The following is a 27,639-nucleotide window of genomic DNA, read 5'->3' as shown; positions in this document are numbered from 1 at the left end:
ACCAAAATAGGTATTAAATATTAAAACCCAGTGTCAGCCATACGTGTTTTGGATAGAGTGTTACAGCTTCTGTTCTTCTCTATGTGTTGTGTTCTGGCGACCACTGCCATGGAGAAATGGGAGATCCAACATTTTGAGTTGTCACCACAACAGTAGGTGGTGGAATTTCATCACTTCATGTCAATGTGACCGAGATGCAGGACAGGATAAAAATCTCTCCAATGGGAATGGAAACGTGTGCGAAAAAGCGCCTTCCTGTCCCTGCGTCACCCACTCTAGTTTTTGTCTTGGTGTCAGGGGTATAATTTAAAGAGAAATTTTCCTATAGAGACATAGATAGCATCAAAGGTTCTAACCCTTCCATATGCTATCCAAAACTAACTTAAAAAAGTGTTGGCTATAACTGGGCGTAAGACTTTTTCGCTTTTCAAGTTTTTTATAAATATCGTAGTTTTTTTCTTTTATTTGAATTATGTACACTTGTCAGTAGAACAACTGCAGCAACGTAAAGATTTATTCTGCTCCATTCGGCCCTATATGTCATTTGAGTCTGACGTGCTGGAACGACAGAGCCCTGCTTCTTATAGTTCACAGGCTATTTATTCTACACGCTCCTAGATATGACTCAACCCTGCTGTCCTCTCTGACTATAGACATACAAGTTGTTTTTGGACATATTGGCCAACGACGACCTCAGGTCCATGGTTTCACCTAGATGCCCCGAAAGCAGTTGATTGGTCAGGTAAGAAGACATGTTCTGGTTGCTATTGATCTCAACAGTCTACACTGAATATCTATCCTCTCTCCTATCTCTCTTGCTTCATAAAAACTTGCTGGATCTGTAGAGCCAACTTAACAAGTTAATGTGGGCGACATTGCTGGTGGTTGGATCCAACCGGTATGTCTGATCTCCCTCTTACATCTGTGGGCTAAAGAACATTTCTGCTTTCAGGGCTCCTTGAAGTGTTCAAGGAACAAACATGCAGTTTCTTCTGAAGAATCTTGGGAGGAAGGATCTTCTGCAGTCACATCATGCACACCATGCCCACTTCCATCTAGACACCCTTTAGGTTCAACTGTTTCCAGATTTCAGCTCTATGTCACCTCCCAGAGCAACGAAAAACATCTCCACTATTTCTATATACAAACATGGTGAAAGGTATGAAAGCAAGCAAAGAAAGGTGCAGCAATGTAATTAGTAAATGTTGCACAGGAGAGCATACTGGCCATTAACTTAAAGCCCCCCAAAGATGGAAACCTCCTTTAAGCATCAATATCCCTGCTGAGCTGAGCTTTTCTTGTTAAGGTGATCATTCTCTCCTTCCAGTTGGAGAATAGATGAAGAGAAAGCTATTTCCTGTGGCTGATTTGATACCTGGTGGGGGTGCCATTCAGGTGACAGAGATACAGCCACCAAGGGGGTAGCAGATGTGAACTCATTATCATTTGAATACAAACACAGATAGGCCTGATCTAAAGCCTGATCATCACCTGTACAGCTTTCTCTGTGATCTTTATCCCCTAAGAGAGACCAGGTCCCCCCCCTCCAGACCTTTTTAAATCCCCGGACCTCCAGCTGGCGACACAGTGGTTTATGGCAGGGAGCACTCCATGCTATCTCCTTGCACAGATGCCATTCATCCACATCTGACTGTACATTGATTTCTTTCTTTTCTTCCCCACTTTAATCAGGAGCAAATCCAAAAAAGAAGCTTTAACGAGAATTATGATTTATTCAGGTTCATCAAGACATCTTTTCTTTGTGTCTTTCTCTTTGTGAAAAAAAAAAAAAGAGGCCAAGATTCTAGCAAATTAATGTTTAAAAAGTCTGGAAAGTCTAGGCCCATAAAAATCATTTAAAAGCTAATCATGATATGTGCTGCATGTGCTACATAATATAAGAGTACCTGTCACACAAGGATAGGAGAAGATGGCTTTTTGTGCTCAGGCCAAGAAGAATGGGTTCTGCCTCAAATCAAAGTTATATTATTGGAAATTGATATGAGAACTTTTGGATTGTCCAGTTCAGATTGCTTACTAAGGCAATACAAAGAGCTGTAGGCCCCGTGATGTAGCATCTGGAGATAGGAATTCCACACCCCGGTTGCACCTCTACTCCCTGCTGCCCCAAGGCCGGGCCTTTGTTGGCCTTGTGGGAAATCTGGCCCTGACTGTCACAATGCTACAGTTAGGCTTTAGGATCCAATACGTTCCTAAAGGGAATTAAACTCCCTAAGTACTGAAAGGCAGACACAGACTTGTGTTTTTAGCATTTGTGAAACTCGTAATACAACCCTTTCAACACATGCTGGAACATTTTATTTCCACTAGAACTGGTGCGCCAAGAACTTGTCTACCTTTCAGACCAACACAAATTAATCTTTCACCTATGGATAGATGTTGGTAGGTTTGAGTCACCTCCAACTTCTTCTATTTGTGCACCTGGGTTCCCAGCTCGGCCCACCTGTCTGCCCATTATGAGGTCTCACTCTCCCTCATTTATGTTACAATATGGACATTATAGCAAAATACTAGCTAGAGAGTGATTCATCCGTACTGTATCTGCCTAAAATGTTGCTTATGGGTGGACTGATCCTTTAAGACAGAGACACAAGACGGAAATGCAAAACAGCCTCAGAAATTGGAAAGTACTGTTATTAACCTCACTTTAATGTCAATGGGCTCAACAGTTTTTTGCTGGAGAGGACACTGTAGCAAAGAAGAATTCGTGGGAAAAATGCAGCTAAGTTTGATGATTTTAATTAAAATGGCACTAAATAAAATATACAAAGAAATCCCCTCCACATACGCATTGAGCCATAGCGCTTAACATCAACAGTTAAAGAAAACAACAGCGATCAAATGACTTTTCTTCGGCATAATTACCACTCAGGTTGGGCTTAGGCATTATTAAGAGAATACGTAGCGTTCTGTTCTCCTGGCACTGTAATATGTTTTTGTAGAATTATAATTAATCTTACAGGAAGTGGAGGGATTCTTGCGGTATCAGATTGAAGCAATACGCTATATAGATTTATTAATGCTTTTAATCAGTTCTGGCAAAATTAATTTTGCAATGATTGCTTACATTGAAATTTGCATACGGTTAGCGGAGAGCCATTTGTTTCAGCGGGGTTCTTTTTATTAAAATAGGACGCAGACACCCGCAGCGGCAAAAAAACTTTTGCTGGCGCGCGCTGCGGGCTCGAGACTTTTGAAAGAAACTCCTTAAAATGCGCTTCCAACGATCGCCCTGTTCTACAACTGTTTTATTATTTCATTTTGTGTTGTACAAGCAGATCGAGCTCATTTTAAAACAAAAGGTTTGCTAAAATATTCATAAAACAACTTTGCGAAGTGTATATTATAATATGGCTCTGAGCTAGATAAGCGCAAGGGAAACATTATATTTATGGTAGCTCGACGACTTAATGAACTTGCTTTCGTTTTGCTCGTGAAAAATGGAAGGGTGCATCTGTCCGAAACTGATATTCCGATACTGGATGGCCACTGACCAATGAAATCACTCATGTACGGGTGAAAGTCCAGAAAAATGCCAATTTAACCTTTATAATGCTTTTCTTTTGGTTGGTTAACCTATATACGGCTGAAGACCCTTTTGATCAATATTCATACATCTAAATAAGTGTTTCCTAATATGTTCTTCAAGTATCATCTTGCAGTCACCCCAAATATAATTGGAATATCTGATTTAACACTTAATTCTCAAAGTTTTATTGAATGGTATTTGACAAAATGCCTTATATTTTTAGGAAAGAGCCAACGTGTGCTGAAAACAACGATCACATGGGTAAAAAAAACGCTTTTGGGGCACATGTTATAGCTAAGGAAACTATTGAACTCCAACCTGATTTTAGCACAAACATACACATAGTTGTCTGCAATAATGAACAATCCCTATTTAATGGTCTTCATTTTTTTTATATTTCATTGATATCTATATGGTGCCAGCATATTACACCTGGTTGTGCAGAGCAGTGCTGGAGCTACAAATCCATACCCATAAAGTAGTTGTGCAAAAACCTGGAGGAAATAAAGTTCTCCATGAGAGGCAAAGTGAAGAACCCAGCAACAGTGGCCAATGATCTTGTTCCAGTGACCTGATTGGTCACTATGGCAAGTTTGATGCTTTTTTTTCTCCATTTTATATAACTGTATTATTAGTTTTTTTTCGAAAAAACACATACAGTCTTACAAACTCCATGTAGATAATGGTAGGATTAGAAGACAAGAGTGCCGCACACTTTAAAAGTTGGCCATAAACATTATAGGAGGTATAAAAGTGCAGGCATGGTTTGGCCCTTGGATTTTTTTTGTTTTACTGCTAATGACATTAACATGCACACTTGGACTGGCTAAGGATTCTTGAAGACAGCAGGAGGGGCAGCACCCCTACATCTCCATGATGGCATATCTTGTCTGAGCAAAAAAATGCAACAGGGCTAACAGTTCCTCAGGCCTGGGGCAGTCTGATGTCACCCAGAGACCTACCCACTGGGTCATGGAAGAATCATCTCAGGTCCAAAAATAAGATGATCATCACCAATTCCAGTCATTTATGGACTGGTATAATCTTGTCTATGGGTAGTGGGCTATAAGGATTGGTTGTTAATGTTGGCTTTTCCCTGCTGATCAATATGGTTTATCTGGGGTAAGACGAGAGCTAGGGTTGGCTAGCCAGGCCATAAACATGCATGCTCTGCCAACATCATCGTGCATGAATTTCAGTGCTGGACCTTCTGACTGCCATCACATATGCATGGCCGGCTTTTCTACCTAGAAAGTGAATTCCTCCCCTAATGTAGTGATTATAGGTGTAATAGCTCCACACAATGAGTAGATAAGCTGTTTAAATTCTCGCTTTTGCTCTTCTAATTGCTTTTAGGTGACTGAAGCTGATAAAAATCAGACAGCCAGGTCTGTTTTACAGACACAGTAAACAAAGCTTGCACCTCATCAGCGCTGTCTGTTATCAGGAAGGTAGCCCCTCCTGAGCCAGGGAAGAATGTCACCTCTGTGCACAGAGAGCTTGCTTAGCTGTATACCCCGGCAAGCATTATCACCTAGACCCGCTTTCAAACAGCCTCCTCCTATCTTCCACTGGAGGTCCTGTACTTTCAGCTCAGGGATTTAGATAAGTGCTCCAGGTCTATACAAACACATGGCATTGATAAGTATGTGAGTGTGAAATGTTGTGCAGCTCGGTGTTATCACTGTGCACAGTATAATTCTGCTCCATGAGATAAAGGTGTTATCAGACTTTCACGTACTCAACCCACCAAAAAAAAAAAAGTTTGTAGTTTGGACAGTTTGGGACTAAAGTTTCCACTTTCAACCCCTACCTTTGTGCTAGCACAACGATTTTTGATAAAGATGGACGCGGTTTGATATTAAAGCTGAATCCCAGGATAAAACAAAGAGTGTCTAAATACAAGATTCATGTTTATTGTTATTGAATCTTGGTGAGCTTTGTGTATTTCTTCCAGATCTGTGCAGTAATCCAATGTGAGACTTAGAGCTTCCTGTAATAAAGACCGGTCACTGCTGCTCTCTCTCCTTATACGAGTGAATGGTCTTGTCTCCGCCCACCCTATAATATTCTGCAGGCAGCGTGCAGTGGGTGGGGCTTGTTGGGCCCCTCCCACAGCTCTATTGTTTGCACAGGCTATGTACAGTACAGTACAGTGGTGATATCACTTCTACTTTTATAAGGCAATAACTGGATTTAAAAAAAGTGGATTTATATTACCTGTGGCTATTGAGAAATATATTTACGTTGCCTTTTCTGTGCCTGGAGTTCAGATTTCAAGTATATCTAAAGCTCAAACGTCTCTTAGGTTCTGGATAGACTAGGGAAAGGATACCATCCCAGTCAAGTATGTTCCTTATGGCCCTAATTTTGTTCCTTACAAACTCAATTTTCAGGCTCCTTTTTCTTTTTTTTTTTTGCATTGTTGTTTATCCTTCTGACATCAAAATGTTACTTTTTGTGAAATGGATGTCTCCCTTTATTGTGTTAAGTGCTGTGCAAACTGTTTGGGCTATATAAATCCTGAATAATAATAATAATAATAACAATAATACTGCTGCTACTACTACTACTACTACTACTACTAATAATAATACTGGTACTACTGCTAATAATAATAATAATAACAATAATACTGCTGCTACTACTACTACTACTACTACTACTAATAATAATAATAATAATAATAATAATAATACTGGTACTACTGCTACTAATAATAATAATACTGCTACTAATAATAATAATAATAACAACAACAATAATATTACTACTACTAATAATAATAATAATCATCATCATCATCATCATCAATTCAACATGCTAGTTGTATGAGATTATTGACAGGAAATCATCTGTACGCAGAAAATTCCCTTAACCGTAATTTTGGATCTGTGTACCTCTGACACATTATATTGCATTATTGCTATTTAAAACCTTTAACCAAAACCAACATGTGACCTACAAAAAATGACAAGTAGCCCCATGACTGATACATAGTTTTATGTAGTTCACAACGTGCTACACTGTTTCGGGCAGCTTGTAACTTGATAAATAAGCCTGTGCGTGTAGTGCATGGGTTAAAGTGAAATCCAGCTGACTGCGTCCTTTGTGTAGGCACCTTTCCTGAGAACAGTTATGTACCAGGGCTATCTGTCTGGTTATTGCCACACCCAGGATTCGAGCTGACAAGCGACTGTGCACTGCCCATGTCAGCAAATTCCACTACCTGAAAGGGATTGAGGGGGAGAGAGGAGCCTGCGGGAGGGGGGGCACAGACATGTACTAGTGGCACCAGGCCATGACAACTCTTTCAGCAGGCTGGAGCCAACATGAAACGTTGGGAGAGAGGGGTGTCGTCAGAGAGCAGCCCTAATACAGATAAGCGAGGCTTGGCGTTTAGACACAGCACCAGCGGCGGAGACTGCTAGCAGGCCGCAGCGCCATTTCTACTTCAATAGAGGCTCCAGTTTACAAACACTTAGAAGGAATCTGCTATATGTGAGAAAGGATCAGAGTCCTGTGGAGACTTTTAAATTCTGAGTAACGTGCTGTGGAAAGTTGACGCTTTTGGTTTTAAAGCTCAGACTCTGATGCGAACTGATTCAGAAATCTTTTAGAGACGAGAGTTTGCCATGCTGACATGTGCGTGGAGATAATTAATAAAAGGGACAGCAATTTTCGCCTTGACACGAGGGCACGAGGAAGCATGCTACATAATTAGTAAGCTGCTGCAACCAGGGCAGAGGGGTAGGCAGGAGAGGAGGCCCCTTGGGAGCTTCAGCAAGAGGGGGGGAGCGCAAAAATGGCAAGACCTGCAACATAGGCTTATCAGGTAGTTCACAGCTTATTGGAGGAAGGTGACGTTGGCGGGAGTATTTGGGCCATTTGCTATTGGGCCGTATTCAATCGCTGTAGAGATGAAACAAATGGCTCCCTATGGTGGGCGTTCCACAAGTAGCATAAAGTCAACTGAAACCCAATCACTATATTCTCATAGAAGCTTTCATTTTTAGGGCTCACTTACATTTTTGGGACGCGTTTCATGTGCTATGCGCATGTGTTGCTTTAACGCAGTTGAATGGGCTGCATAATGCACCCAAAACACATGAAAAAGGTGCATGTAGCCTTTTTGGCAGCACACAGCAACATAACGCACATTGAGCAGTGCTACAATGCACATATGCCGGCAAGGCGCTTTGGGGTGCCCTTCAGAATGAACAGCACCACACTATACCAACGCACATTAACACCAGGGACAGAACTACAAATCGTGTGGCCCCATAGCAAAATTTTTATAGGGCCCCCAGTGACTTGTAGCAGCTGGCAGAAGAAGTTTAGTGGACAAGAAATCTACATTGATAAGACAGATAAGCAAATGCTTTTTCCTGCACAGAGAGGGATCTGTGACTAGAGACCATCCTGAGGTCTGACTTCAGCCATTCTATAGTGTAAATGTCACAGATTTAGTTTTCCCTAATGGGGCCCCCTTCCTGCCCCAGGCCCCATAGCAGTTGCAGTAGCAGTTGCGTGAGCTGCTATAGCTATTGTTACGTCACTGATTAACACAATGCAACAATGTGAATCCGGTCTTTAAAACAATAACTGGTGATCCTGCCATGAAGGCCCATGTTCAGGCCCATCCTGTTATGGCGTGACAACTGTCTCCCCAGTTGTGCTCTTGCGTTGTCACCCGGTGACATACAACGGTGTTGGCTACAAGTGGCCGTGCTGATGCACATTGCACAGGCATGGCCCATTGTTGTCACTAGCAGGAACTGGTCCTGGTCAATGCAAATGATATGCAAATGAAAATGCAGAGAGTGCATGTAGGCAGGAAGTTGCTGCAAAGAGCATGCAGGAGATCAACAAAAAAAAGGATAAAAACAGAACTTTACGGGGAAAAGAAGCAACTGGGGATGGCACACAGTGATTTTGCAAACCAAGTGTCATGCAGATGGGTTTTCCATCTACTCTAATACACACCAATAGCGATTTGCTGCTTGCAATTTAACAGCATTATTGAGCTCCTAAAAACTGCCTATGCGTTCCCGCCCCAAGTTTGCTGACACCGCAAGGCAGCTCGCACATCTTTCTACTTACAACAACGTTCTTCCCAGGGCTTTCCTTTCTCTTGACAAACATGTTACTTTAAATATTTGCGCGTTTGCCCCACCACCCCATATTTATTTATATCCCGTGTGTTAAAAGACCGGCGCTCTGTACCGCACTCCTCATCACAGGAAAAAAAAAAAAAGGTTTGCAGAACTCAAGTGTAAATATTTCATTGGTAGGGAGGGAAAAAAAAACCATGTTCACTTCATGTCTGGGCATTAAACTGTCCCATAAGCTTGAGGAATGGAAGCGTTGAGCAGTAATTGTTATTTTATTCATATCTATTTTATTTACTTAAGTAAGCCTAAAATACAAATTACCTTTATGTAAGTGGAGCTTCTAATATCATTTACATACGGGGGTATAAAACTTCATATTGTTGAGCAAGACTTTATTTATCCGGCATTGTACTTACACTGGCTTTGAAAGTCATTGATGGCTGCCGCGAGCAGCCATGTTCGGCTCTGAGAGGCTCACCCAGGGCTGCCTGTAGTGTCTTTTGTTGCATCCAAGTGTTACCCAAGTGACACTCTATAGCAGGGGTAGGCAACCTCGGCACTCCAGGTGTGGTGCATCTACAAGTCCCAGGAGGCTCAGTGCAGACCTGAGCGGTCCGGGATCCCACGTCCTTGCACAATTGCACACAGCGAATGCCGTGCGGCCCCATTGATTTCAATGGGGTGACATCCGCGCAGCAATAGCAGAAAAAAGGTACGTGTTTTTTGCGATACACGACGCACGGCTGTTTTAGCTGCGATCGTGTTCGGATGCATGGGCGGAATCGCGGCGGGAAAACAACGCGATCTGCCCGGCTCGACTGTGGGTGCCACTAGAAAATAATGGCACCCACAGCGCGTTCGTCTGTGATGGGCAATTCCATGACCGCGTGGCAATCCGCATGGTATCGTGCACGATTGCCGCGCAGCCACAGATCTCAGCATTGTCAGACTGCTGCAGAGAGACCACTGCTTCCATACAGAAAGCCAGCGTCCTTCTATACAGCATGCTGGCAGGGGGCAGGCTTTTCTACTCAGGCTGTGACTACTTGTGCGACTTTGCGCACTTTTGTTTAGATGCACCAGGAATGCATTTAGATTATTTATAAGCTAAAGTTTAATTGAAGCAGTAAAAAGCAATGAAATGTCTTTATTATATTGTAAAGCACTGCGCAAACTGTTGGCACCATGCAGATCCTTGTATAATAATAATATTAATTAAGAAGTGACAAATGTAGGACGCCTTAACAGCCAATCAAAATCCACTTTATTATCAGATCAGAATAGAGATTATTTCTGATTGGTCGCTCGATGTTGCCACACTCTTTTATAGTGTATAGAAGTATTTTTCCGTGGCGGGAAGTGCCACCATTGGGCAGCCGAAGGTCGACGGAACAATATGTTTTTGTTTTTTTATTTCGCAGGTGCTCATTCACAGCGTGCATTTGCGTCAGCGCTCATTGGAATGTTTTTTTTATAATATTGACCTGATTATGCACAGGATGACAAAAAAAAGAAAATAACCCATTCACTCCAATCATTTCTTTTTAAATTCTGGAAAAAAAAAATACGGGCCTTCTGTTTTGTGAAAAGAAATTGTTCGCTTTTATTGCAAGCAAAGTAGTAGCTTCAGCGTTAGCGGCGGAAAAAAAAAAAACTTTGGCGATTTTATATTCCAAAGGTTTTGTGTGGATTTGGTTAGTTACAGTAATTATACCCAATAACTAACAGCTAAAAACACGTAGGAGAAAGCAAAGGCTGTTTTTCTCACACAGGCCCTGCTTCAGCGTTAGCGGCGGAAAAAAAAAAAAACTGTAGCGATTTTATATTCCAAAGGTTTTGTGTGTATTTGGTTAGTTACAGTAATTATACCCAATAACTGACAGCTAAAATCACGTAGGAGAAAGCAAAGGCTGTTTTTCTCACACAGGCCCTGCTGCAGAACATCTGCTAAGAGATTTGCATATTAATTAACCCATATTAACTCTAATTATTCTGGGAAATTATCAAATAAATTGAATTTTCTAATTTTAACCTTTCTTTTGCTCGGCGCGTGGCGAAGGCTGTGGGGGGACAAGTCGGCCTAAGCTCACCTGGGCGATGGGCAAAGTGGCTGAACGCCCCCCTACCAGCCGTTACCCCTACCCTGCCCTCGGTTTCGGGGGGCGGCCTATGGAGCTTTTGTGCTCTCCTGTTTTTTTTTGGCTTCTGTATACGCCGGGTCTCTGTACATTTGTTGTGAGGTGGAACATGTGTGTGTTTGAAAGCACAGATGGTGGATTTGTGCAAGGGTGAGGAAAGGTGGTACTTCGGAACAGTTGAACAAACCTCACTTTTTTTTTTTTGATTTTTTGATTTCAGCCTGTTGTTCGGGCCTGAGCAAATAAATGGGAGTTTAATTCAATTAGAGCCTAGCTTTATACATCGCTGCCTCCGTCCCCTTTGTGCCCTGTTTAGAGTGACCGTAATGCATTGAGCTTTTGTCTGGGCCGTGTCGCTGTCCCTGTCTGCCTTTGTCCATTGTGAGGTACCAACGATGGCGCTTTGGAAAACAGGAAGGTTTAATGTGACAGGAATGAACACTTGTCTGTTTAAAAAAAATAAATAAATAGCTGAATATATACAAATGCTAACTAGGCCTCGGTTTAAGCAGTCAAGGGGCCTGTATTAAGTTATCTTTATTAAAAGCTTCAATCCGAGGCCTTGTTTTGCAGTCAGAGATTAAAATACGTCAATTATGGCAGGGGCCATATGGGATCGTTTAGCGGGCGTTAGGCCTTATTCATCAAAGGATGGCGCTTTGCCGTTAGCGACCAATCAGGTTCTTACTTTCGTTCTAGCAGTGCAGCATAGGATAAGGAAGAGGGGAAGGTGGTTGCTATGGGCAACACAGACAGATCTAGCCTCATATGCTTACCCGGGAATTTGTAAAGTGTGTTGTAGACACTTGTTATAAATTTGTCTCCCGTCGGTGCAACAACTTGCTACAACCTTTTATCCCTTACAGCAGGGGTGGGTAACTCCGACCATCCAGCTGTTGCGGAACTACAAGGCCGATGAGGTATTGCAAGATGCAAGACTAACAGTTATAGGCATGACTCCCAGAAGCAGAGACATGCTGGAATTTGGAGTTAAAAATGCCTTACAGCCAAGGAAGGTGCCATCTTAGCCTTTATTTACATTGCAGTTGCCATGGTGCTGCACGTGTGGTCAGCTGTGACACCAGCCATTGAGGGCTTCAAAGTTTGGTTGAGAGATGAAATAAGCACACTGGCAACCTTATCAGTCGGAAAAAGTCCAAATATGTGATTAATTATTCATCATTCGATCAAGCAAAAATAGCCAACATGCTTCATGGGGGGGGGGCGACAATACTCCCCCTCATCAGGGCTTAAAAATAGCATAAGGCAGGGGTGGGCCACTCTGGCCCTCCAGCTGTTGTGGAACTACAAGTTCCATGAGGCATTGCAAAACTGACAGTTACAGCCATGACTCCCAGTGGCAAAGGCATGTTGGGATTTGTATTTATGGCACAGCTGTAGGGCTGGAGTTGCCTACCCCTGGCGTAAGGACTTATATGGATTTAGAAGATACAATAACCAAATAGATGTGTTTATAACTTGGTATAAAGTCTCCTTTAGGACTAGGATTGTAATTGTATACTCAGCAACACATTACTTACACGCACAAATCAATTTACTCCAACATGGAAGAGGTCTTATTTACCTTCACTTTTCTGGCCCCGACATGGTGGTATTCCCAACTCGAATTGTCGTAGCCATAGCGCCAGAATAAGAACTACCTGATTTAGTCACACGCGTGATGATGGTGGCTTTCACGATGGTGGCAAGGGACTTTGAGATATGGCCTTAACACCAAAAAAAGTGTTGCAAATGTTTTTTTCTATGGAAACATCAGAGGTTTGCAGTGATTTACAGCAGGCAATCAATACTCATTTTGTTATTGATTAGTTTTAGTATCCAATGGCTGTTGGCCATCAAAGGAGACCTGGTCGGTTCCATCTATCAGCATGGACACTCATGTGGCATGCTGTGTTTATGAAATGAAGTCAGGCGGGAAAGAATAGAGTAGCTGCCTCCGGCATTAGGTTATGTTGTGGGGAGCTAGGGGAATCTGACCAGATTTTTGGACCTCTCTGATCAATCTCCTGGGGAGCTTTTGGGTGTCTACTGTGGTTTCTCTTGGCTATAAAGATGCCGTCTGATTGGCTGTCTAAAAGTACTGGACAGCATTGCTTTATGTACCATTCACAAGAGTAGATTTATACAGATAAAAAAGATGAAGGAAATTGGTTTGACCGATATGGGCAACAGGGATGCTTTGTCATACCTGATCCTAAGTTGAATGAACCAAATAAAGTCTTCTCTTTTTGTTCAGTGATTCTGTTTGACTTACAACTGAACTACTTGTAGAATACCTAGTTGTCATAAAAGCCCTGGCTTCTCTTTACTGGACTGCAATGGGGTACCATTATATAGTTCATGACCTGCAAATGAAGGAACCTTTCTATTTACATCAAAATAAACTTTAACCCCAATGGTCATTAAGAGCTGGGATCTTGTTCCTTTTAGGACCACCGGGTGCTTCATTTCCACCTTAATGGTTTGACCTCCCCCTGTTTTTTAACCATTCAGGTGATCAGCAAACCCCAGCTGACTTGTAAAGAAAAAAAAAAAAGTGTTCAATGGAGATTTCCCTTCCTTGAGGTGATGGGCAGCAAGTCAGCCCTTTACCTGAACTTAACATTTGTCAGCAACAGCTGCAGCTGACAGTGGCTGGACACAGATTGCTGGGGAAGGAGCAGGATGAACAGGAGAAAATGTAATTTTCGCCTTTATGGAGGAAACAGAAGAAAGAAAGTTCTATTAAAGGTGGACTATAAACGTCTAATTACTCGGAGATACTCAAAGATAGAAGATGACCCGTGTTCGGCTTCAGGTAGGGTGATTTGTTGACACCTCTGACACCCAAGGGTGTTCCCTACTCGGGTTGGGAATGAGCAGATCCTTTATTAAAGCTCCTATACAAGGAGGAAGGAACTAAATAGCTGATTAATGTCATTGATCGAGTTGTTTGATGTGCAATTTTTCAGAAAAGATGGAATAATTCTTCTAAGTTGCTTCTTAAGCGTTTGCAAGAGAGTAGTTTAGATTCAGATTCGATTTGAAACTTTGATGGTGAAATGTTTTCATTTCATTGAACAAAAAAATATTAAGTGTAAAATATACATATTTTCGGTGTTCATTGCATCAGCCCCACTATAGGCTGCCAGTCATGACTTCAATGTGGACTAAATCATTGTCAGCCAAATACAATGTATACTCTCTATAATCTCTTTTCAATTCAGTGTTTGCTCAAATGTTTATCCGGAGATTTTTTATTTTTTTCATATCCAATATCCTCCCTGTTGTAATTGGGGGGCAAAATAATTGGCCGATGTTACAATTAAACCTCTCGAATGGGCACTTTTGCCAGGAATAACATACAGTAAACTCTCAGTTATCCAGTATTCAACTAACCAGAAGTCTCATTTAACCAGGAAAAAAATCCCCTGTGTACTCACTGTTCTGCTGATCTGCAGCATGTGTTATCCTGGAAATGATCGTGTGTCTATTTGTCTTAATTTGCTTCTTATTACTGTATTTCAATATTAATATGAAGTCAATACAGAGTTTGTGGTATGGTATAGTATGGGGTTTGTTATTAGATAGACCTATTTTTAATAGTAACTCTCAAGCAAACTGAAACTACGTTGATCCGGAATCTACCAATACCGGTGGATGCCAGATTCCCGGGGAGTTTACTGCACACGGTATGACTTTTAAACAATCACAATGTCATTGAAAGAACTGTAACTGTAACATATGAATTTGCCATTTTGTCAAATTCAATAAACATAGTTCCTAAGTGAATGCTTTTCCAACCTAAACTATCCAGGAACATAACATGTATCAATTTGCTCCTCTGCCAGGTGTGACTTTACAGTATCTGGTGAAAATGCCCTTGATTACCATGTAATGCAGGAGCACAAAAATGGGTTTAATCATTTAAAAAAAAGTCTTTTAATAAGAAGATTTTACACATTTACATTGTTGTATAGGATTTCCTCTTTGCTGTGTTCATGTAATGTAAGAGGTGATATAATATTAATAATAAGTCACAGATAATATTATAATAATAATGAATAATATTAATAGTATAAATAATTAAATATTAATAAGAAGCGTCTCTGCCTGAGATACCTACAGAAACTACTAGAGAGAAAATCGATTTTCCGAGCTTTCGAGGTTGTTGGAGTCTTTGTCACGCACTTATTGTGTAATCTTTTGCAGAGGAAGGTATTAGACACAATAACTGACACAAGGACAGTATCCTCATATTTCTGCTCATTTCCTTGTCAAGGTTTTTGAAGTCCAAGGTTTTAAAAACGGAATGCTAGACAAGGTCCCTCGTGGCGGATAACACCGAAACAACATTCTGAAAAAGATGTGCAGAAGAAACCTTCCCTGGCTTCTTTTATATAAAGTTATACGGTTATAGGAATCAGGGCAACAATTACATCTCTTACACTCTGCTGATTCCTGCTATGACAGTCCCTCTTGACTTGCTGAGTTTTGCACTAGAGCAATCACTGGATCACACTATGGAGCAGCACACATATATAGATATAGATATTTTACAGGAAGATGGAGAATCTTTTCAATTGAGTCATATGGACTGTGAAGCTTTTACATTCCGGTCAATGCTAGTTGTGCTTTAGCTGATTTTGGGAGAAAAGCGTGCATTCTATATCATACCTTAGAAATAGTTTACATGATCTGCACAGCTTTATAGAACCATTTATGTTATGAGACTTATGATTGGCTGCTTGTACGAAGTAAACAACATCTAAGCTCCATGCACATAGTACCCTGGTGGCAAATGAACTCAGTATCCTAGTGCTGTAATGCTATGCATAGGCATAAATGAAAGCATACTAGCCAACTATAAAGTACAGATAACATTATTAATATGTTGTTTGTTTCCTAACATTGCGGATTGCTCCTGTTCTGAGCCTCCTGCCTGTGCTGGCTTTGTTATAATAACATGACCTAAGGATAGGAAGTTCCTCTTCTTCTGTCCTTTGTGTTTATCCTCCGCTCTACCTATTGTTGTATCCAAGTTCAATGTATGTACATTCAGCTTCAGTCACAAATACAAGGCAACGTGTTGTGTTGTTTACTAGATTACGTTTATTTACAAGCTTTTTTGGTACATTGCTGGTTCAGGTTTGGACTGATAGGTGTTGAGTGACAGCCAGAAGAGGTTTAGAATCCAAGTTAAGTGACCCCCCAACTCCAGGAGCTTCCTGTTAATTTTAATTTCTCTTGCTGGCTTTCTGTAGTCAGTGGTATATATGTGTTACCTTCTGTCCACTTGTAACACCTATGTACTTACTGTACACTATGAAGAAACAGTTTAACTCCTGTGCTTATATGCAGTTCATGTGATTGCCTCCTGACGCTCCTCACCAGGTGTCTCAGAGGCTTTAAATTGTGACTTGTGGTGGTTTTGCACTGTGATAGTTGGGCTACATAAGCTATTACTTTTTTTATATGTGTTTTAAATATGTGGAACAATATCAGATTTATTTAAAGGGTCAGTCCACCCAAAGCCAAAGTTTTAACTATAGGTGGATGATGGTTATCTAAATCATTCACAGTCGTCTCATGTGTCATCTCCTACCCTATGGCATCTCACTCTTCATACTGCTTTTCATCTGTAATGTAATATTAGTGGGTGGGCGGAGTTGGGAGCTCAGATGCCTGAAACCTGATTGATTTATCATGATATCATCCACCCAGTATATAATATATAGTTTCATTGTATGCTTTTTTATTGTATGATATCGGAAGAACAAAGAGCAGAAGAAATTACCCTGAGAATTGTAGTGGTGTGTTCACACCAACCAATCAGATTTCAGTTGTTTTTTTATTTTCTTTATTTATTAATTGTTCCTATGTTTTCCTTTGCAGCCGTTGTTATCTATGCAATTATAGGATAGGTATAAGGCAGTATTTAAAGAAGTGTAACAAATTCCCTAGCTGTCTACTTAAAGTAGAACCCATCTTGAACATACTCTACTGTTTTGTATCCGGTGGATTAGAGTTAGAGTTTAGAAACATTGAGCAGCTCTACCCTCTTGTCTCCAATCGGACTGATGGAACCTTCGGTGCCTGGTGAAGCTTCCACCAGAGCTTTCACTGAGCAATAGATTAAAAAAACGGCATTCGCAAGGGGATCCGTCCATCCACTACTTTATTTGCAAAAATTATTACATGGCCTTAGTCAAACGACTAAGGCCTGGTTGGGGGCTGAACATGTAAGCATTTTTTTGTTTGCTGCTGTTATGCCTTTTTGCAAATAAAGTACCGGATGGATGGATCCCCTTGCGAGTGCCGGATTAGGGTTAGAACCTCTGATATTCCCCCTCACTTCCCGTTCTAGGCACAGTAGTCACCAGTAATGAACTCTTGCCTTTTACTCCCTGCTCATTTCAATCAATGATGCGATTGGAAAATGTTTTCACACAAGATTCATGCAACTTTCACACATTTTTCTAACTGGATTGCATTGGATAAATGTGTGAACCTTGGTGAAAGTTGGGTGAAACTGTGTGAAGCATTTATAACTAGACTGATGATAAAGCAACAAAAATGTTGAGCCACTTTGACTAATCATCTAGTTGTTTCCCTCTGGCACACGCCTACAGAGCCACCCCTGAAAAATTGTAAGAATTACGGGTATTGAACAATCGGTCTAACCCATACATGAAAACGTGTTTTCTCATTTGATTCCATTGTGGCCTCCTTTGATAAAGCAGACGTTTGCATCAAGGAGAGTGGTTCATTTCCATTTGTCCTCTTGGCTAAGTGAACCATTCCCCAGTCAGCATATAACGTAAACATGTGAAAGTTACAAACCTATACTAAAATTTACTTTGAACACCTTTACGAACCTCTCCTGGCATGCAAGGCCTTATGTAAGGGATTGCGGTCTGTATCAACAGAAGGTGATGACACAGGCAGAGTCTGGCCAATGGCTAATTACGGCTTCAGTTTCTTCTCCTGTTCCACAAACAAAAGCTTTACTTGGGAGACACATGTTGATATGAAGATCACTCTTCCCTCCCCCAAGTTTCTCAAGGCAAAAAGTCAATTTGATCAATAACCCCCCCCACACACACACATCCCCCCTTGCATTTGGAACAGATGCTGCAGTGTTCCGCAAGTGACAGAATAACAGACGTCTGTGAGAGGGGGCTCACAAGGTAACACTGTTTACCCTTGTCACAGATAAAGGTTCAGCTACTTCAAATGTCAGACTAATTATCAGCAACACTTACGAAGTATTACAGGCCGGAATGCCTTCATAATTCCCTATTGCAGGGAGTGGTGACCCTGAAATGTCACACCACCAACGTTTTTAGCCAGGTATTAATTAAAAAGATTAAAAAGAAATAGTTAAGGGCCATTACGCATAAATTGGTTGCATGTAGAAAAGCTTTAGTACAATTTTTGTAAAAATAATGTAACAATTTTTTGGAAACTAAAGAGGAACTTAAACAAACTTAAAACAAGGAGGTATAACGGGGAATCATATTAACCAGCACACAGCTGACTTCCTGTCTTCTAAATTTCTATAGCCTCATGTAGCCTAACATGGTAATTGACAGTAATAATTTGCGAGTACTAGATATCAGATATTTGCTTCCTGGACAGATGAAGTTAGGTAACTTTTTGATATTTTTCATTAAAGCAAAGTTTTTACTTATCTTGATCAGACAATTAGGCATACGAAGGACATTTTTCTGCAAAATTTAAAGTGGGTACCGTTGGTAGGACAACCTTCGAAAAACTGGGTCCTTGAGCTGAAAGTTTTGGACAGTTGGCAGCTGTAAGTTTTAGGGGTTGATTGATTTTCTAAAGCATTTGTTATAATACTGGTCCAGTTAACTTGCGGCCATTCCTATACTCATCCTTTGCTGGGTAAAAGTAGCCATACACAGGTACATCTCTGACCAAAAACAACTGACGGTGACACCCCAATAACCAACAATTAGCCAATAGCATTAGAGAGTAGAGAAGAACTAGTTGCCTTTTCTTTGTGGACAAGGTCATAATCGCTTGTCATTTGCAGAGATTTTTCCAACCCATCTCTCCAAAAGGTCTTGTCATACCATGACAAGCCATTATGGTGTTTGGAAGTACTCAAGCTCTCTCTGTACTACCTCATCCAGGGCTGGATAAATCCCAGGAGCCAGGTAGCCAATGCTGCTTAATTAAATTTTAAGGTTTTCTTTAGTTGTTGTCAATGGAACTGGCTCCTAAACAAATGCTGATTCCTGGATTGGCCAGACTGACTGCTGAATTCCATATTAATTAGTCCACCTCTGGCCTCACTATCACATACATAGTCCAAATCTCTCACTTCAATTTAATTTATGTTGTGTATGACCATCCAAAGATTATCAGCGTGTGGGGCTGAATTTCATCGTAACAATTTGTTCTTTTTTTTTTTTACTGCTTCACCAAAAAAATAAATAAATAAGAGAAACATTTAAATCACATCAGATCAGCATACCACAGATTAACAATATTCCAGTGCGCAGTTTAACCCAGAGAGCAATCTTTAATGCTTATCCTGTAATCGTAGGATTGTATGGCAGCCTTCCATCGCTACCTGTATGAAGAATAATTACGCCAGCATTTTTGGCAAGGCATCTAATGCCGCAGATTGTAATTAAGTTGTAAAGATTACTGTGAGGGATTGCTTATCAATGATGTTTTTGGCTATTTATCATTGCAGTTTAGGCTTCTTTTCTTTTCCTTTCCTCCTCCTCGGTGAGGCTGGCAGAATTTGTGTCTGTTTTGGAGCCAAAAAAAGGAGCATCTTCTCCCTTGCTTATCGATCTACAGAAATAATTTCTTCAGAATTCCAACTGTTTTGTGGTTTCGAGCGAGCCTTACACACTTCACGTTCTGGGCGTTTTTGCCTATGTGGCTTCTTTTTCCCCTGCAGCTCTACTATAAGACTTTTTTTTCTTTAACTCAGTAGATAAAATCCATCCTATGAAAGTGAACCTTGACACATACTGACTGTCTGGTTGATTGTTACAGATTCTGATGAAAAGCAACGTCTTTGGGCCATATATCAGAATTACTCTGACTTGCTTTGATCTGTAACATGGGATGTATTGACATATGTGTTTATTAAAAAGCACTTTTTAGCTGAAATTAATAGGTTTAGTTAAATACATGAGTGTTAACAAAATCTTTAGGGCCCGGTCACTCAATGGTGTTGCTGTAACACACGCTTTATTGCACATTACATGCGCTGGTGTGATGTGGTGCTATTCATTCTAAATGGCACCCCAATGTACCTTGCTGATGTGCAACATACTAACATGTGCTGCACTGTGCTGCCAAAAAATGGTGCAGCAATGCAACAAGCAGCCGCTGGTGTGAACGAGCCCTAGTTGGTGCAGAAGATATCAAGCATGATGGAAAATAAATACAACCCCCACAAGAGTGAAGTAGATGTTGTGTTCATTGTGTTAGCTCGTGACTTACTACAAGAATGGGTAGTAATCAGATCTTGTGTTATAATAGACAAAATAGACACCTATTCAATAAGAAGCAATTGCAGTGTACAAAGCAAACCATTACCAAAGTATTTCATGACTTTGGTAATGGCTAGTACCCTGATGCCTTTAGCGTCCTCAGATAGGGGTATTTGAAGTCTCGCAGTCCATAATGAGTTTTCACAGTTACTGCACCATCCACGCTCCTTTTTGTCTTGTTAAATAGGGTAATGGTGCATGTGTAAGAACCTTCCAATGGCCATACAGCTTAACCAAAATGTTCCTATACATTTACACTTAGACACAAGAACATGGATGAACCTCCTGAGGTTGGTTGCAAAGAGAGGTAATTGGTTGTGGACTAATAGAACAATGTAAAGTATGATAGCACCCAAATAGAGTGTGTGCAGTTATATGCCTTTAACCATTTGTACATGCTGCTATGTAGCTTGCACCATCGGGTGACTGTGCTGATTCAGATAGTGGTCAACCGCTACTTATTGCTGTTTATAACTGCTCATTTTAGTTTTGCCATTGAGCTACTAAAAAAAAATAATCTGGATAGTTTAATGCATTAGGCCACTTGCGGCTACTCTGCTGTCATGGAACTAACACCACCAAGCATGATGTGCTGGAACTTGTGGTTCGACGACTACAGTAGCACTTCAGGTTACCAATTACATCTGTGTATCTTTGTGTATCAAGCTAATTAACACATTTGTTAATGTTATTATTAATTCTTATCTAAAAGTAATTTTTCTATGAGTGCAAGTGTGTGCATGTGCACATATTTTATCACATCCTAAAAGGGCAAGCCAGCAAATCACTGCATTTAAAATACTCTTAAAGGGAACCTGTCACCCAAAAAAGGAGGGCTTGGTCAGACTGTGGCCTTAACTTAGATTAAACAGCACATGCCCCCCTCCCCCCTCTTTTTCAATGTCTGGAATAATGTTAATAGTTAATGCCATATTCAATCTGTGACCAGATAGTGTTAATAAATACAGTGTCCAGGCAAAGAGAAACATCCAGTTTCTCTGCTTATCGCAGACATTTCTGCAAAAACTCAGAACAGAGGGCTAGCAACCTGTTGATTTTCCACTGCTGAGTATTTTCAAAAACTAAAATATTTCCTTCATTGTTTTTGTCTGTTCAACAACACCATAACATTGCTTCCATTTTTTTTTTCAATAGTTACCAATAGAGCTCATTTACTAAAGAATGACATATCATGTGGAAGGGAAAGAAAAACATAAAATTTGAGTTTGCACCTAATTGGATGATTGATGTGGACATTCACTTTGCAAAGTGATACATCTATAAATTATAAATATCAAACCAACTGCTCCAAGTGGGTCTCAGTACTCACACCCGGCCATAATCTGGTGATGGTCTGGTTTGCCTTGCCGGCAGATAATTACCAAGAATAAGAAGGATTCATGGCACAGCTAGGAAAAAAAGTTTTTCACTGTCCGGTTGTTGGGCGGTAAATCCTCCATGCTCCATCCTTTTTATTATAGATCTATAAAGTAGTCTAACTACAATGTAAAAAAATAGATACATATCTGTAATTTAATCCACATAGTTATTAGACATTCGTGGTGTATACCAGTAAAATATAAAATTGAACCCTTTTAGTGTTATACGGCGCACCAAATTAATTAAAAACAGTTGATGAAGCCATAGTCGAGCCAGTGGACATTACGTACAATGTGTATGCCTACAGGTCGGCATTCCAGCTCTTTATTCTCCATATTATGTCTTATTTGTCTCCGTTAAGGTATTTACTAGTGTTTGGGAAAACAGATCAGGGAGAGCGAGGCCATTGTCGTCTTGTGATGCTGATGGATGTTGAGTGCCTGACCCTGCTTCCTGAGACATGACTTCACTGCTTGCTGAAAACACTGCAGATTTTTTGGGGTCTCCTCAGGGACTTCTTGATAAATCATCTTTCTTTCCTTTATTTTTTTTTCCTTTCTTCCTTTTTTTTAATAAAAATGCCAGGGAAAATATTTCAGGCCCCTCTTTGCTGCGGCGGGACTCACGTGTCACTCAGAACAGTCAGCGACGAGCAAAAAGAGACCTCAAAAGACATATTTTCTGGCAGGATAAAGGCCCTTTAATGCCTGTCCAGCCTTAGATAATTTTATTCACTCCTCCTGGACCTTTCCTTTATTTCTCCTGTGCCCAGAGATCAGTTTTTAAGAGGTGGGCTGAAAGATTCCCAGGCCTAAAGCGCTTTTGTTTTGCCCCCCCCCCCCTTCCCCCTGAATCAAGGCTAAGAACATTTGTAAAGGGACGTCTGCTGGTTGCTAAGAAATAGTTAAACCTCTGTCACTAAGAGAGAGAGGATAAAAAAAAGATTCACAATATTGATTGTACGAAGGTATATGTGGACCACACAACACGAACGCTTACTCTGGAATATCTCTCCTTTTTTTAGTCGATCTTGGGGCATTACCCTGCCTGAACTTGTTTAAACCCTCGTGGTCACACCTCTTGAAAAGGTTTTGTTCCGACCGTCAATTGGTATTCAAACCAGGTCAGCAGATACTGTTTGCTGCTCCTAGGACCGTTTTCATTTTAATTTGCACCTGTTGTGCAGTTGTTCAGAAGGCAAGTGCAGACTCGCAGATTATACAAAGATCATATTATGGGCAGATATGCACGGTGTAATCTTTTTGTCCCCAGACTCCCATGACAAAAAAGGGAAAAAAAAATTCTGTCTTTTTTGTTCCTCTTTTTTTCCTCCCTGGGAACTTGTCAAAGCAAACAGATATGACTGTCGAAAAATTTGTAAGTAGACGTGATTCAAGAATTCAACCAAAAGCATTCTAATACTGATAACGTATCTTGGCAATCCCATGTGTGCCTAACGGATGGTGTGTTTCTGTCGCTGAGCTAATGCCCTGTGTTTATTACACTAATCTTTCTTGTCTGCTGGTAAAGTGGACAATTTATGTGCTATCATGTAGGCCGAGTTCCTTGTGAGGGCTGACTAATTTACAAACAGCCACCTTCAATTGAGTTCACAGACCTTATTTGCGGCCTGTGCTCGTGTGTTTTATACAGCTGCTTCGCGGTTTTTGGACAGGGAGTTGCGTGGTGTGAAGCTAAGTTCTTTTTATCAAAGTTTCATTTCAACATTGCTTAGCATTGCTTGAAATTTCTTGACATTTTAAGAATGAGGCCTACTATAAGTCTAAGGCTAAGCAAAGAAGAACAGGCATGAAGACATCTTCTGGTCCTCTGTAGCTCCTGGATCGGGCTCTGTTTCTTATGTTATTACTATGGCCTTGGCACTGCAAGGGTGATGCTGTGTTTTCCTCTTTCTTCTCAATGGGTTAACTGAGCAAACTGAGTCATTTTGTTGTGCTACCACAAACATTTGTGACACTTGGCAGAACTCTTTATTATCTAGATGCCCAGTTACCTCCTACAAGACCAGCTGATGCAATCCCCTCTTTAGTTTTAGCAGAAACAGGTAGTTTTAGGGCAGATTTTAGACCACAGCCATAACATCATAGTGATGATATCACTGCAGACAGCTCCTCTCATGTGATAGTCTCATGACTATATAGGTTTGTTCTTTCAGAAAATCTTAGTCTTAGTATCAAAGTAGACCAGTGTGGTTCACAAGTCACATTAATCTTTTAATGCCAATACTACAAGTAACAGCACCACCTTGACATTTTCTCCCAAAGTTTATAACATAATAAAACCAGTTTTTGGCCTCTCCATGGGCCTTTCGAAAAGAAAGAATGGGATGCCATTCACTAACCACTGGTTGGAATTTGATAAACTAGGAATGTAGATGATATGACAAGTGTTGCAAATGTATTAACAGAAAATAAATCGGTCTTGAGATTGTTTTGTAAAATTGGGCATTTTAGGTGCTTTATTGATCTAAATTATATTTTTCACATTTGCTTTACAGTATTAACCTTCGACAATGTAGTAGACACGGGTTCGGAGACAGATGAAGATGAAAAGCTCCACATCGCTGAAGATGACAGTATTATTACCACATTGGACCAGGAAACAAGTCCGGCTAGTATGCTCAATCACGAGTCTTCACCGCACGCCAACCAGGTGTTACTGGCAAGAGAAGAAGAGGAAGATGAGCTGAGGGATGGCGGGATAGACCACAACTGGCACAATGATGATCTTCTGAAAGCTTCCATAGATGGTTCTGGTAAGTGTAAAATATTTTTTTCTATCAATATGGACATGTACTGGGCCTCATGTATTATAGTTTTAAGAAGGAATTGTCATGATTGGTAGTAAACACCATTCAAACTCCTATCATTCTTTTTGTTCTTGATGATAAAAGCTTAATTCAGGGCAAAGTAACAAAGTAACTGCAGAGATGTCTGTGAAGGTTCTCATTCATCCAGGTCATGGTATATCTGTAAGAAATAAGTCAAGGCAACTGGACTTGCTGTATTTTTGTTTTCCACTGGATAACCAGTGAAATGTCTTCAAGAAAAATACAGCAAGTCTAAGCCACTTCATGGTATTCCTCAGAGGCCCTAAAGTTCTGAAATGTCAAAGTTATGTTATTGAATTCACAGTTTTGCCCACCTTGCCCTGCTATCGTTTGGTATTTTCTGTTCCCGGCTGTATTTTTTTAACATATATTATAGATGATACAGAAAAAAAAAGGAAACACTCAGTTGGACGAGAACAGCCATAACTCCAAACTGGATGGTAGCAGTGAGCTATCACTGTCTTAATTCCCGAGATATATATGACAGGGTGTGACTTAGCAAAGCGGAGTCCACCTACAATGGAAATATCGCATTTGTGAGGACTGACCCTTTAAAGTATGATCACCCACAGTGCAATAGTATACTTGTTGTTTTAAGTGCTGGCTTTATGGCTTTAACCGCCTGATCCATCCCTTAGAACTAGGGAGTCGGCCATTCCAAAGCTAAAAAGCAGTTCAGTTTGCTCGCTCTTGGTCTATTTTTTTTTTCTTATGTCAAACGAATTACTAGCAGCATCTGTATCCGAGCTTCCAAACAAATTATAAACCGCTTGTTAAATCTGATATATTTTTTTTTTTTCATGAGTCAGAAGGGCTGAACATTTTCAGAATCTCACATAAACATTTATCGTCAAAAGCTCCAAGACCTTAAGGTTGCAGGTTTTTGACTAGGGGGAGCTGAGCTAAAGATGGTGGAAAGATAAATACGTTTAATTAGGGGGCATAGGATGATCATTAAAGGAAGTCTGACTGCTGTACAAGTCATTAACAATCTTAAATGAAATTTTTATTTTTATGATAGCCATTTACATGTATAATAAGACCCAATGATTCTTGGGAGCCGGGTGACAGAAACTGAGTGCGACAAGAAGTCTTGTATGACATGCTATTTAAATGAGCTGGCGTTAGCTATTCATATTTGTTAATGAACTAGATAGTCACAGCCATAAGAATGAATGTACTGATGGTTTAAATTTTAATATCTAGAAATCAAGGGTAAGGGCCAATTACTGGGATTTTTTACCCTTAAAGGAATAATTAATAGGGATTTAACAAATGCACGACTTGAAACTTCTGGGTAAAAAAAAAAAAAGAAGTTGCTTTTTATTTTTCAAATTAGAACAAACTTTTATTCAGCACATAGCAGACAGGTCTAATTATATAATCTGCCTGTTGTATTTATTTAACCCTGCCTCCTGTCTCAGCGCAAATAGTTCCCCCTCCGAATAAAGTTTAGATTTTGGCTGTACTGAAAATCTCCCATAGACAATTGCAAGTCTAGGGATTCTCTTCAAGTTTGCATTAGAATTGGCAGTGGGGGACTCAGGTGTCTACTTACGGAAACATTAAGACTGGATTCATGTCTTTCCGTGTGCGTTTTCATGATTTTGTACAATCGTGCATTTCCATCATTGGGCCCTATAACGTACATCAAAGCTTAGAAAAATGGAGTTTGCCCACCTTGCCCTGCTATCGTTTGGTATTTTCTGTTCCCGGCTGTATTTTTTTAACATATATTATAGATGATACAGAAAAAAAAAGGAAACACTCAGTTGGACGAGAACAGCCATAACTCCAAACTGGATGGTAGCAGTGAGCTATCACTGTCTTAATTCCCGAGATATATATGACAGGGTGTGACTTAGCAAAGCGGAGTCCACCTACAATGGAAATATCGCATTTGTGAGGACTGACCCTTTAAAGTATGATCACCCACAGTGCAATAGTATACTTGTTGTTTTAAGTGCTGGCTTTATGGCTTTAACCGCCTGATCCATCCCTTAGAACTAGGGAGTCGGCCATTCCAAAGCTAAAAAGCAGTTCAGTTTGCTCGCTCTTGGTCTATTTTTTTTTTCTTATGTCAAACGAATTACTAGCAGCATCTGTATCCGAGCTTCCAAACAAATTATAAACCGCTTGTTAAATCTGATATATTTTTTTTTTTTCATGAGTCAGAAGGGCTGAACATTTTCAGAATCTCACATAAACATTTATCGTCAAAAGCTCCAAGACCTTAAGGTTGCAGGTTTTTGACTAGGGGGAGCTGAGCTAAAGATGGTGGAAAGATAAATACGTTTAATTAGGGGGCATAGGATGATCATTAAAGGAAGTCTGACTGCTGTACAAGTCATTAACAATCTTAAATGAAATTTTTATTTTTATGATAGCCATTTACATGTATAATAAGACCCAATGATTCTTGGGAGCCGGGTGACAGAAACTGAGTGCGACAAGAAGTCTTGTATGACATGCTATTTAAATGAGCTGGCGTTAGCTATTCATATTTGTTAATGAACTAGATAGTCACAGCCATAAGAATGAATGTACTGATGGTTTAAATTTTAATATCTAGAAATCAAGGGTAAGGGCCAATTACTGGGATTTTTTACCCTTAAAGGAATAATTAATAGGGATTTAACAAATGCACGACTTGAAACTTCTGGGTAAAAAAAAAAAAAGAAGTTGCTTTTTATTTTTCAAATTAGAACAAACTTTTATTCAGCACATAGCAGACAGGTCTAATTATATAATCTGCCTGTTGTATTTATTTAACCCTGCCTCCTGTCTCAGCGCAAATAGTTCCCCCTCCGAATAAAGTTTAGATTTTGGCTGTACTGAAAATCTCCCATAGACAATTGCAAGTCTAGGGATTCTCTTCAAGTTTGCATTAGAATTGGCAGTGGGGGACTCAGGTGTCTACTTACGGAAACATTAAGACTGGATTCATGTCTTTCCGTGTGCGTTTTCATGATTTTGTACAATCGTGCATTTCCATCATTGGGCCCTATAACGTACATCAAAGCTTAGAAAAATGGAGGAGGGGGGGGGGGTGTGGTGGGTGGCG

At 40.3% G+C, this 27,639-nt stretch overlaps 1 protein-coding gene across 3 annotated transcripts in view; it reads left to right on the top strand.

The window, feature by feature from the left end:
• Nucleotides 1-27,639, top strand: part of ZEB2 (zinc finger E-box binding homeobox 2) — a 145,109-nt gene that overhangs the window by 87,506 nt on the left and 29,964 nt on the right. For all 3 annotated transcript variants that reach the window (XM_018554055.1, XM_018554054.1, XM_018554053.1), the window contains one exon: nt 24,243-24,500. In XM_018554055.1, coding sequence (XP_018409557.1) covers nt 24,243-24,500 — 258 coding nt within the window. The remainder of the gene's footprint in view (nt 1-24,242; nt 24,501-27,639) is intronic.

This window comes from Nanorana parkeri, unplaced genomic scaffold, assembly GCF_000935625.1.
Source record: "Nanorana parkeri isolate BGI_ZX_2015 unplaced genomic scaffold, ASM93562v1 scaffold140, whole genome shotgun sequence".
Lineage (NCBI taxonomy): Eukaryota > Metazoa > Chordata > Amphibia > Anura > Dicroglossidae > Nanorana > Nanorana parkeri.
The sequence above is the reverse complement of the archived record's forward strand: the minus strand, read 5'-3'. Positions and strand labels throughout refer to the sequence as shown.